Here is a 13,633-nt window from a genome sequence, read left to right on the forward strand (position 1 = left end):
GTTCCATCCTTATATTGATGCCATAATCTATAATAAACCATTGATTGGACGGGAATAATGGTATACACTTGAAATCAGTGAGCGGTATGAGATTAGTATGGAAGTTTGAAAGCACTACGTAGTATGTTCGCTCCTTCGCAGGACTGCCTTTTTAGACATCTTTTCTGTTGATGCTAATGCCCGTTCAAGAATTCCGTAACTCATCGTAGAAGAGAAAGTCGCAGTATGCAGTAGTAAGTTAAACGACTTTGGACGGTACGAATTTGCGACGGCGCATGTGTCTTATTAGTTTAGTAGGGTACCGGATGTGACGCGCTTTGTCGAGGAGCACTGCTTGGAGATCACATATTGTGAACGATGCAGTCGAGGATTCCGTGATAACTTCGGGCTAGTTAAAGCGAAAACAGGCGTAACGACCATCTAGGATCTTGCAAGGTACCGTCTTTAGAACGGACAAACACAGTCGCAACAATAAACAACATAAACTAACGGTTAAAATTCATGACGTCACGTGCTGAATGTACGAAAAATTAGGGTGAAGTAGCGCCGCCAGCCGTCCATCGTTTATGCATCTGTTTTTCTTACTTAGCCGTCGCTGACTCTGAAGTTAACTTTCCAGGGATTGTAGGGCTGTCAGTTACCAATCCAACATATGGTAGTCCACTTTAGCGCCCCATGAACGCTCTTATCTGGGGGCTGTCACTGCTGCCCTGTTCAATGAATTCATCAGAAAAAAAAGTCGCCGTTGTGTTCCCTTACTCGTCCTTTTTTGACCCCCCCCCCCCCCCTTTCCGGCCTTCTGCAACATAGACCAAAAAAAAAAAAAAAGAACAGCGACCAATTACTCAGGCGGTGCCATATCGTACTTAAAAGTCTGCCGGTACTGTTGATCGGGGTTAACGTCCATAAGCAACACTGCGACTGTAAAGGGCGCCGTATACGGGAGGGTACGAAGTAATTATTATCGCCTGCAGTTATTTAACGCGCACCTTAATCTAACTAGAAGATCGTCTTACTTTCATGCAATTAGCATTTTAGGCTTGCTCCACCCACTTTTGCTTGCTGGTGCTGCCTACAATCTAGTCCCTGAAATGTGCCTGCCGCTCGCGATAAAGAGAGAAAGAGAGAAATAAAAAGAAAAATACGAAAATTACATGTACGACTCATCAAATTAAGCACCAGCGCTATTCTAACTGATAATGCAAATTAGTGATTTACAGCTGAAAAAAGACGCCTATGAAATCGCGCCGTAGTTCATTGGAAATTACTTTCTTAATATTTCTTAATTACATTCCTAATATACATCCCCTACTACACAGATTAAAACCTGAATCATCAACGCACCTAAACCACAATATGATTATGAGTCACGCAGTAATGGGTGACTCCGGAATAACTTTAACCACCTTGAGTCCTCTAACGTGTAAACACTCCGCTGTACGCTGGTGTTTTTGAATTTGGTCCCGGTCTAAATAGCCGGCAAACCAACCTGCGACCTCGTACTAAGCAGCGCGACGCTGTAGCCACTCAGCCACCGCAGTGGTAAACCCCACTGCAGACTGTAAGCAAAGGTGTCTTCAGCAAGGCGGTGAGTAACTGCATCGGTTTGATGCTAATCGCATGAACGACGACAGTCATCGAGGGTCTGCTGGACGTGTGTTTTAATGCGCGAGCATTAGGGGTGGCAAAGTGGAAAAAACTATATGTGGGAAGCCGGTCATGTAGACGTACAAATTACTATATATATATATATATATATATATATATATATATATATATATGCATACAAGATGAAGGGTTTCGCGCCAGACCCGAAGGTATAGTCAAAAAAAGGGAAAAAAGACGAACGTTTATGGCATATTTACTGACTGACGCTTCGGCCGGAGGACCGGCCTTCGTCGGAGTGAATTGGTCGTCATGTCGGTCGTCTGGGGGTGCTGAAATAGTGGCGCTATCAGGCGCTTGGTTTTGTATTTCGCGCGATTTCTTTAAAGACAATTACAAGAGGCTCCATCAATGGTACTTAGTTGCAAACACTTCAGTCAGCCATTTTTAAATGTGATCTACAACTTTCGTATTGGCACTTCCTTGGTGAATCCAATATTTAAAAAGTTAGGACAATTAGTGTATACTGACTAATTGACTTTGCAAAACGAAAAAAAATACCGCAGACTAGGATACGCGATGCCTCAACCCCACTGAGTTGGTTTGAGCCGCCTAACACACTCCGTCGTTTTGAAAACATTGGCTACGTTTAGCTGGGACACCCTGTAGAAACGATGGAACCCATCCTTCAGGACGCAAACACCAGGAGAGAAGTAGACGGACACACGCTGGGACTAGCAACAAGTTTAATGAAAAACAACCACACAGAAGTTCGCAGGGAAGCCAGAGCGCGCATGCGTCGTACATACCACGTGACAAGTCAAAGAAAAAAACACTAAAAGACACCTAGTAGCCACATTTTTCTAAATAAGCTATCTGTTTCTTATTATAGGCAAGGGAACCACAGGTTACGAACGTGAACTGATTGAAGCGTACCATATCCGAAAACATCACAATCAATGTGTTAGTGTACCCTAGTTATCGCTGTCAAAGAAAGAGATTGCTTATTTAGGAAAATGTGGCTACTAGGTGTCTTTTAGTGTTTTTTTCTTTGACTTCTCACGTGGTATGTATGACGCATGCGCGCTCTGGCTTCCCTGCGAACTTCTGTGTGGTTGCTTTTCATTAAACTTGTGGCTAGTCCCAGCGTGTGTCCGTCTACTTCTCTCCTGGTGTTTGCGTCCTGAAGGCTGGGTTCCATCGTTTCTACAACTATGTACCAACAGGCCCAGAAACCGATTATTCTACGATTTGGGACACCCTATATATATATATATATATATATATATATATATATATATATATATATATATATATATTAGTGCAACTGACGGTGGTCTGCTTCGGACCACCATTAGTTGCACGTCGCTCCTCAAAGAGGAAGGACGTGTGTCGAGCGAGCTCTTGAGCCACAATTTCCAATGTTGTGAACGCAGGTTTCAGTCATGAATCCGGGACCTCTAAAAGTGGGACAAAATGATCCCGCATTGCTCTCGCATTTACCGCTCAATCAACCCAACTTTTTTTCTATTGCCCCATTGACACTTGTCTACCGTTCTCGGCAATCAAGCACACCACCTTCGGCCCAGCAGCACAAATGCCAGAGCCATGAAACAATCGCGGCTGGTCTGCCGGACAGGGCACCTAAATCTTTCTTTGAAAAATTCTTATCGCTCAACGGTGCCAGAGAAAGAAGTGGCTTACGTATGCACTAATACAAAACAATTGCCAGCTGGGCAAGCTGGTGCATCCTATACGATAAAAGTCAACAGCGGGAAATGACACGGTACCATGGAAGGTGACAGAAACAAGCGTTGTCTCGCAACTGAAGCATACTCTGCTGCGGGATAGCTAGTTTATACGATCCTGCCTTTCTTGCCACCGTTGTTGGATTTTCTGCAGTAATGATACTTCTTCGCCACTAATATTTGTTCTTGAAGAACAGTGGCTATGAAACGCAGGAAATCACGCATGCGTGCTCTGAGCAGGAATAAAAAATAAAAAGAAACGCGACGTGGATTACATTATCAGCAGTCAGCACACGTAATTTATTTTTCTTGGAGCGCTACTGAAAATTTGCTAATACAGTTGTGCTCATTTTTTATGTGGTAGGCTTGCATGACAAGGTGCGCGCACTGTTGACTCTGACGATATGCGAACTTTGGGACGTAGATTAAATTTTATATCGCCACAGAGCTAAGAGCACACGTCTTGTCAGGAATGTATCGCATGTAAGAAAGAGCGAGCGCGCCTGCATTAGTAAGCCTTGAGTGCCTTCTACTGAAAATTTGGGTTGACTGCCGATAATGCGATCCTTGCTTTGTAAGTCGTGTTTCTCTTTGTTCCCTTTCGTGCTTTGTTTTTAGGTCGCAACGCGCATGCGTGATTTCCTCTGTTACCATAGCAACGCTTACAAAATAATCTTTAGTCGCGAGTCAGAGCTTATAATTGTCATGTTCCACGGCTCTTGTCGTTGGCGCTGCTCACTTTTCGTTAATAAATTGTTCGGTAGTGTAGCAAGGAAAGAAGAATCGCCAATACTGGTGGCGACCGATGCGGGCAGGTGTTTTCATTTAAGGCTTTATTGGGCAATCAATTATTGGTAGTAAAGGAGTGCACGGCAACTACGCACCTGCACCTTGAGATTGTAGTTCATTCGCCATGAGAAGCAAAGCGGCAATAAAAGCAGACCCGGTGTTACAGTTCAGAATTAGGAAAGTAAATTTCTTCAAGGGCATAAAATCGGACGAGTTTCCTTTTTGATGACAAGTTTGGCAAATCAAGGCAAGTTTTGGTCGCTGATATTGCTTGCACCGTGGGAATGGTTTCATATAATAAAACTCGGAGCTTTACGGAACAACGCGCTATACCTAGCGCCGTATTTGCTGATGGAGGGGATTTTTTGTTTGCTCGTGCTTCGCAAAGGCAGTGTTCATTCCATATGCGCTAAGGCATGCAAAGTTGTTTCGAACGGGGTTGTAACCCAGAGTGATGGGGAAGTTGCGGTGATGTGATTTTTTAAAATAAAAAAAAGAAAGAATACAAAAGAATACACGCCAGCCCCTCATGCCGGCCGCATGAGTAGCAGCGTAAAGCACGTCGCCATACTGGTTTCTGCGTCCGCCCTTATTTAACGTTCTCCGCTCGGGGCCTCGAAGCCCCGAAGAAGTTTTCGCTTACTCGTGCCATATGCACGCCGTCCTACCGCTTCAATTTTCTCCCGGAACGAAGCCCGCCATGAATCATGCGGGTGGCCGAGATTGCGGCGCGCGAGCACTGTATGTAGTACGTACACAGGCGCGCGTGGCCACACGTTGCGTTTCCGAGAATTGCGCGCAGCGTTGTCCAGATTGCGCATGGCACATACCTTCGGCTGGCGTACACGTGCTACCCTCGGCACCGGTGCACGCAATCATCATCATCGTCACGGTGATCATGCATCGTGAGCCCATATTCACTCCTACTGCAGGGCGAAGTCCTCTCCCAGCGATATCCAATAGCTCTTGTCTCGCGCCCCCTGACCCCGTCTTATGCCTGAAAATTTCCTCATGTCGTCCCACCATCCCGGTAATTCTCTTCCGTCTTCCACAGCGTTCTTCCTTTTTGTCGCACCCGTTGTGTAATTCAAATCGTACACCCGTTATCTGCCCTACGCTTGAAATGGCCTGTCTAACTCGATTTCTATCAAAAATTCTAGTTCATATTCAAACTAGAATATTCGATACACGCGTTATTTCTTTAGCGGCGCTGTATTCAGTAGCCGGGCCACCGAAGGCGAAGAGGAGCGGCTAGAGCGCGTAGCGTACGCTAATACCAGTAGAACACCGGGGGATTTGGCCGGCGCTCCAGGCGCTACACTACAAACGCAACGTCAGACGGGATGAGGACGCCTTAGTAAACGAGGGCGGCCACGCAGGTTCGGCCCCTGTAGTGTCCCATTCACAAGGCTCTCATCCTTTTAATTTCTTCATTCACATATTATGAAGAATGTATGGGCGTAATGTATTAGAGAAATTTTTGATTCGAGTCGAACATGCATATTAAAAAACAGCCCTCGAATATAGAATTTAAAATGGGATATTCCGATTTAGAAACGAAAACAAAAACAAAAATGTGGTTGATCCCTCTTATATAGGAATCGGTATAGAACACGAAAGTGAAACGTGTCTTCACAGAAGTAGTGTAATGTTTATTGCACATTGATATATAATGTCTATTGGTGTTTTGTGGCTAAAGCGCCCTTAGGCGTTGATGCACCCACGCTGACGCCTGGTGGCACGTCTCCTCCATCACGACTACCAACGTCGATGACCATGAGCAACCGTCGTGCATATGGAAGCTGCACTACGCTGCACACGCTAGCACAACGCGAAAGACGAAGCACGTAACTGACACACTAATACAACGCGCAAGACAAAGCACGTAACTGAATCGTCACCGAGTCAAATCAGCGCGTACAGCGCGTCGTAATTGCAGCCTCCGAGATCAACTTCAGAAACATTTTCAGAGCTAATTGCGGAGGCCACGCTCCGCTGTGCTGAGTACGGTGAACGCCACCTAAGTGGCGTTGGTAGTGCTTCTTGATGCCAGCGTCCCTTCGAATGCTGGCATCGAGGCGTCGTAGTGCTGAGACCACCGAAGCGTTCACTGTCGGTGCGCGTTAGTGTCATAATGCAGTACTACTCTTTTCTGCTCGTAGGCGGCGGCACCGCCCCGAGCTAGAGCGCGGGTACACGGAGGAGTGTTAGATATATAAGGCGCGTCTGTGTAGCTCTCTGCAAATGCGTTTGTGGCGCAATGGGTTAAACGCTCGGCGATCTATCGTCGCGGACCGAGAGGTCGTGGGTTCGATTTCCAAATTTTGCATGTTTGTGGAACTTTTTCTTCTGGTTTCTTTCTTTGTATTATGTTCTATGACGTATTTCCGTGACGGAAATACGTCAGTGAAGTCTTGGTGGACCCCGGCATAAAACACCTTCGTGTTAAAAAGGAAATGAAAGTTGTGTAAGGCCGTTGGGGAACAAAAAGAAGTCTACGGTATGGGATAGATGTAATGCCACTAACAACTGGACGTCAGGTCAAATGGTAAGCTTGTGAGAAACAAAGGAAAGCGAGATCAGATATGGTGGGCCTTGTCAATGACAGTAATGAAAAAAAAAAGAAAATCGTCGTTCCACGAAGTGAACCCGTATTTCGCGTGAGCGTACTTTCATTTCTGCTGTCATTGTTTATCGAATTACCGTCCTTCTAGGTGGCAGTTGAGCTGCAAGATCACTAGAAGGACCCGCTCCACAGCGATGAAGCACCGACTGTTCTTTCCGAGCACCGAATAGAACTGATTACGCGCCTCTCCGACCGCCGAGTAACGTCGGGCGCTGAAGTCATCCGCTCCGCGCTACCTGTGCGAGTTGGCAACCCTCCAGCTGTGCCGATGACGTCATCCGCAGATCCGCTCGCCTATTCTTATTTAGGTAATCCATCACCCGCCGTGACAGATGCGCAGCTAACCTAATTATTGGCACTGCGCCCACTTTTATCGCGCAGTTTCATACACCCGCATCGCGAATTATCAAAATGAGTGGCGTATACGTTCACTCACAAAAAGGACCAGCAGCCGTTCTCAGATGCTTGTAAGAGTGTGCATCGCACATAGGTTGCCTAGGGCGAGACAGGCTTGCTGAACTGCTATAGTGCCTATGGTGCATAAGCGACCTCTTCCGTGTGTTTTTTCAGGAACTGCGACGACAACCACCTGTTAAACCAAAATTATTCAGCATTGTCCCAACGTTTTTTTTTTTAATTTAACTAGAACAAGGACTTCAGAGGCAAACATGTGTCGGGAGCTCCAGCTGAAAGCCGGAAATTGCCAGGAAAGGGCGTAGCACGGATAATCATCATCCCTTTCAACCTTTGCACTGCAAGAACTATTGTCGTCCGTCATAGAAATGAACGAAACGAATATTCGCTAACTCCAAGTACGAAACTTCAAGTACTATTCAAGTTGAATAGTAAAGATTACTTGTTTCGTGTCCAAAATTTCCAATATTCGCACACACCTACAATTGTTCTGACCTATTATCAGCAGTTAGTTTCTTCGCGTGCCCGTGCTGCTTCCTTTAAAAATGGTAACCTAAAATAATACCAAGCGTATAACTTAACCAGCCTGTTTTAATCGCGCCCGTAAGAATGAGCGTTATTTTAGCGTGGGTTTTAACATCGTAAATCAAAAATGAATTACATTCTGGCGTTTAGCGAGAAAAACCACGTGCCACCTCGAGCATGCCGTAGTTGGGGGGACTTCATTTTGGCCACATCGGGTTTACCGCGCTCCATAAGCACGGTAAACGAGGGGCTTTCTTTTCTTATTTTTTCTGTTTCTTTCGCATTTGCGGCCGCTTCGCATGTTTTTTCTTACGGCCGCCATGGCCCAGTCAACAGGCAGTAATGCTCTTCTGAAGGTGCCTCCGAGAAGCTTCAATGCCGGTGGACGCATCACTCGTTCAAAGGATCTCACTCTCGAAAAAGTGAATGCTGGAGCTCACGAGTACACGGAGTGATGCTTACTCTGCGCACTCCGTCAGATCGTGGCTCTGGCTCGGAAAACCACGCACGCACGCACACAACCACGGGCGCACGCACGTACGCAGAGCGTAGTTGTGCGTTCTATATATGCGTTTTGCGTGTCGCTTTAGGCACCATGAATGAAGATAGCAATTCGAGGTACTTGTAGATCATGTCACATGGATCAGTGGGGCCTTGCAAGCCTACGTTAATCTCCTAAGAGCCCTTGTATAAAACAGTGCACATTGCCTTCAACATTTTTTCCAAATTCACTCCGAAGTGATAACACAAAATTTTTTTGTGGATACGAAGTACGGTGCATGTGTAACTTTGAAAAAAAAAATGGCTTACTCATATTCATGTCATTCGCTTTCGAGAAATTTCCCACTTAATTTATCTAGACCTTTGTGTTGTCCGAGGCGGCCGAAAGAAACCTTGAGGTGCGTTTCGAAATCACTGAGATTGCGTGAAAATAATGGACGCGGCAGCAACATGTCAATGTACTACAGGTAGTTCCATCTTCATCTGTGCATTTAGGCAATGAAATACAGTTTTAACATAGCAAACATGAGGAAATTATGGGGATAGTTATTTTTTTCATGTACATGAAAACGCAGCTTTTGGCATCTAACCGTGGTACTTAATTTTAAATTCTTTTTTCAAGTTCATAACATAAGAGTAGACAATAAAAACCACATTAACGAGCGATTACATCCGATACTTGTGTTGCGGGGTCTCAGGATGTTATGTGGCCGATGGAAGACAGAGAAACGGCAGCATTCCTCAGCAGTGCACGCAATTACGGGAGGCCAAAGTAACGCGCAGCTCGCCCGACCGCCTGCGGGAACAGATCGGCGCTGCGTTATCGCGCGCCGGGCAGACGCGGTGCACGCTCCACGACGGTGACGAAGCGATTCGCGCGTCACCGCGAAAAAATGGCGGCTCGCTCGAACGCTCCCTAGAACGCGCGCTCACGGCGTGAAGTATGTAGCACGACTGGCGACTACCATACGTCGCCGCAATACACACGCTTCCGCAAACAAGGTTCTTCGTACTCGGCGAGGCGCGACCGTTGTAGGCGCCGCGGGGGCGAAGATTGCCCGCGCTGCTGGAGTGACCGCTGCGTTGGTCGTGTATTATGGTCGCAGCACGGATTGCCTGCTTGCAGTAAACACGAATTCGCCGAAGAATGCGCCTACGGGGAACGCAAATGGGACGCCACCGGTCCCATTGCGTTCTTGCTTGGCAACAAAATAGCAAACAAGCTGGGGGAAAAAAGTTAGGTGCCTCGGATGCTACGATTTTGTTCATGGTGCCGCGAACAGAGAACCAAATGGGTACCGAAGCAGTGTGCTCTCGAATCCCGTACGTGAAACCCACGCACATGCAGCGAACCCTGCGAACACGAGCTCGCGGATTTGATTTCAGGCCGGGGTGGTCTCGTTCCGATGGGGACGGAGTGATAGAACGTTCGTCCACCGAGCTTTGCGTACATGTGAGCGAATCTCAGGCGCTTGAAATATGACGCGAGCCGCGAACCCATTGCACGGCACACGGGCATTTTCGTTTCGTATTTCGAACCCATCGAAATGCTGCTGCCATGGCCGGGATTTGATCCCGCAACCCCTCCGGCTCATCGCAACGCTAAATACACTACGCCACCACGGTGGCAACATTGCGACGATAACTAATGGCAAATGATAAATCAATGGCAACACGCTTCGTCAACTGGTTCCTAAGGGGCCTTTTCCCGACTCCCTATTTCATACCCCTTGGATATGAAATAATGTATCACTTGGATTATAACCAATCGAAGGAAATGAACGCTGCCTAATATTTCATTCTGCAACACATCGGCACGTTACGTTCACAGACACCCCATCTGAGCGCCAGTACAAACCAGCCAACAACTATGCTGGTTTTTAGGCAAGCAAGACCTCGTGAATGGCACCAACACCGACTGGCCCAGTTCTCCACTTCGTTAAAGTTCAAGTTGCCTAAAGAACCGTGGTGCTCGAATTGGTCGCTGCAACAGTATCGCAAATCTTCAAATGAAATGAGATCGCGCTTGTCTACGACAGTCAGCATGAGGGCGAAACTCGCGGTCTCCAATGCCCTGTGATTCGTACTTCATCTATCTTCGTGCCCGACTAACGTAATTAGCTTTCGCGTACAGCCCGAAAAGAGGACCCATTCATATTTCTTTGCCTTCTAAAAGTCTTCTGGAACGAAAAGTAATTATCCTTTGTTTGGGGAAAGAATATGTGAGGTCCCTTATATGTAATAACAGGCGAATAAGGCACCGAACAAAAATGGCAGAAACCTAGTTTCAAATCTCGATGTAAGGCCGGTTTACCAAGACTTAGGCAATTTCGTTCTGCCTTGGAAATACTTCGTGAACGTCGGCGAATTCAGAAGTTGAATATTCCCCTTCAGAATTCACAGAACAACTCTCAGGCAAGCCGGAATAATGAGAACGCAATACAATAGCCATGCAGGGCAGCGTGAGGCAAGTAGCAGCGCTTAAAAATCCTAATAGCCTTTCATAAAAGAAAAAAAAAAGAACGAAGCATAAATGCCGGTAATATTTGGTGACAATAACTCTGTGTTCATCGATAATGACATCCACAATACCCGAGTAAGGATAATGATTAAAAATTGAGACCCAAGCTCAGAGTTATTGAATATTAACGAGATGGCGCAGACACGCGCAGATTATGAAAACACGCCTTTTATCGCATTCACCACGCGAAGCTTTAAAAAGATCTTTCTATGTTTCTAAATGCAGTGTCTACACGAGCCGGGTCGAGTTGTATAAAAATAGTCGGACAACATATAGCGACATTGCTGCATATTCATTAAATATATTAGAGCTACGCGGCACACAAGGCTACCTTAATGACGCAATGACGAAAGAAAGTGCGCAGGAAAATTCAGCAGTTAAAACTATCAGAATGCAATATTTTCATTTGCGAGACTGTTAACGAAGTTTTGCGCGTGAAAGGCATTCAGCGTTGGAGGCAGGGAATAGAAAAAAGTAATCATAAAATACACGGAAAAATTTCTAGACGATTATTTACCCAAGCGTACAATAAAAAGTGGAACACGTGCAGTGCGTGCAGAAAAAAATATATAGATTTGTGAGCGTTTGTGTGCAGATGGTGCACTGATAATCGAAATATGCGTCACATGACAGACAATGCGCTATACTTGCTTAAACATGTGTCTTAAATCGCAGTAACATAAGGGCACACGGCTATGAAACATCGCAATGCAAAGCCTCACATTCGTAATGGCCGTCTGTCCACGCAAGCTAGGTCGTCTGCACTGCGACAGAGTCGTCTGCACGGTTTCCAAGTGGCTTCTCAGAGCGACCACAGTGAGACTTTGTACTACGTGAGCCCCTTCTTCGTCGTAATCTAGTTTAAACGAAGCGTTTTCACTAAACTCTAAAGCACCGAGTAGCTTTTTGCAGGCGATAGCTGTTTAACCATTCATTTCTCACGAAGAGCGCCCAAGACTGAAGAAAGGAGACAAAAAAACAGAAGGCTCACCGTCGTCAATGTAAAAGATGCACCCGTCGTCCACAGACTGTCGCAGGCACGAGGACATGGCGATGAAGCAGAAGACACAGTCTTGAGGGACGACGTGAAGGCTACACGTTGTTCCGGAAGCTTCGCCACCGCCGTTCAGTCGTGTAAGCCGCTTGCGGTAGGAAAAGGTAGGCTTAGTGCCAAATAATGGCTCGAGTTCCGATAACTGCGGCTGGAGGCTAATGTCCTGGCGTCAATTAGTGTCGAACACGCGCGCGATAATGAGATTAGCTAAGCTGACGGGTTCTAAAATGAAGGGGGGTTTAGGTGGGATGCGCGGCGGGTGAGACGATTTTAAAAGCCACAACTAATAACCAGCTTTCGCCTAAAAGACAGCACACGTGTTCTAAAGGTATGCAGAAAGAAAAAACAAAGAAAAAAGCACGACGCTTAAAACTACGCACGCACCAGCGGTCTGGACGACGAGATTCTGCCTCGAGGCACGGAAATTACCCGGTTACCCAGAAAACTTTGCGCATCGAGCCGAGATTGCTTCGATAAGCGACCACTACGAGGCTGGTTTCTTGCAACAGACAGGCTTCAAATTTTCGAGGCCGGAAGAAAGTAAAAATAAAGGGCACAAAAGCGTCATGAACTTCGAGACAAAAGTGGCTCGTCAAAAGGTTATTGTAGGCGCTTCCAGCAGGATTGACTCGCTATCGCATGGGCGTGCGACACCGTCTGTTCACCGTCGTCTGCTGTTGAAATCTGCCTCGTCACAGCGGCGGCGGCCGAGGCCAGACGATGACGCGGCGGCAAGCAACGGTGACCAAGATGGCGGAAGCGAAGCAAAGCTTGGAGGATAGGCGGTTGGCGATAGTGGTGAGTCACGGTGCAGAAGACGTAGTATCCAATTTTCTTGCTTTCTTGATACTCGTAATGCGCCTTTTGCTACGGGCACACGGATATTGTTTGCTGTCATTAGTAATTAGCGTCGTTTTTTGCCCTTTTAATTACTGTGCCGATCAGTTTTAGAGGTAAATCATGTAACAACTTCCACTAGAGAACAGAATTTCTCGATGAATATATTCATAGATGACCACTCTGGTGACTAGAAGTGGCATATCTGGAAGCCGAACAGAAAAGAGATTGATTGCTTGATTTCTAACACGTCTGATGGATTACTGGGTCTTCTGGCTGATTGATTGCCTGACTTGCTGACTCGTTCATTAATTGTCTTATTAACTAACGGAATACTAATTAACTGACGAAATTATGTCTTATTAACTGACGAAATACTGACTGACGAAATACTTATAACTGATTGATTGATTACGGGGTCACGAAGCTTCCGATTAAAGGCGCAGCAGGGTTCAGGTCAGTTTCCCTCCCGCTTGCTACCTTAAGTGGGGCGACACTTTAGTAAACGAATGTTTGTACATTTCCTTCGCTTTGTTGGGGGTGAGATCACCAAATACAGACGTGACATAAAGCTCACCAGCAGCGAGCCATAGCCGCTAAGCCACTGAGGAGGAGGCAAGAAAGGCAGAAGGCAGGAGTGTTAGCCAGAAGAGCGTCTGGTTGGCTACCCTACGCCGGGGGCAAGGGAATGGAAAAATAGAAAGATGATATATGTTGGAGAGGGGAGTGACGAAGCGGTAAGTTCACGCAAGTGCGCTGAGGACTTTGATCTGCAATGGACCTTCACATATCTGCTTGGCCAGTCACCTTCCAGGTGAATTGAAACTCGGGCAGCCCGATTTCATGTTCTTGTGATATGGGTGACAGCGATGGTGTCCTGTGTCGACTGTCGAAATACTGTTTTTGTCTGATGTGATTGCCAGTCTTCCTCCGTCCAAGTGTTTGGGTCAATAGAAAGGTTCATGGTTCTGACCATTATTCCCGCTTCCTCATTCGCTTGATGGTTACGGGGG

The 13,633-nt window shown here is 46.4% G+C and overlaps 1 protein-coding gene across 1 annotated transcript in view; it reads right to left on the minus strand.

The window, feature by feature from the left end:
* Positions 1-12,352, minus strand: part of LOC119433950 (ELAV-like protein 3) — a 171,750-nt gene extending 159,398 nt beyond the window's left edge. Inside the window, exon 1 of the mRNA XM_037701240.2 lies at positions 11,721-12,352. Within this exon, the coding sequence (XP_037557168.1) occupies positions 11,721-11,778 (58 nt within the window). The 5' untranslated portion in view covers positions 11,779-12,352. The remainder of the gene's footprint in view (positions 1-11,720) is intronic.
* Between the last annotated feature and the right edge of the window lie 1,281 nt (positions 12,353-13,633).

Source organism: Dermacentor silvarum, chromosome 11 (genome assembly GCF_013339745.2).
Source record: "Dermacentor silvarum isolate Dsil-2018 chromosome 11, BIME_Dsil_1.4, whole genome shotgun sequence".
Lineage (NCBI taxonomy): Eukaryota > Metazoa > Arthropoda > Arachnida > Ixodida > Ixodidae > Dermacentor > Dermacentor silvarum.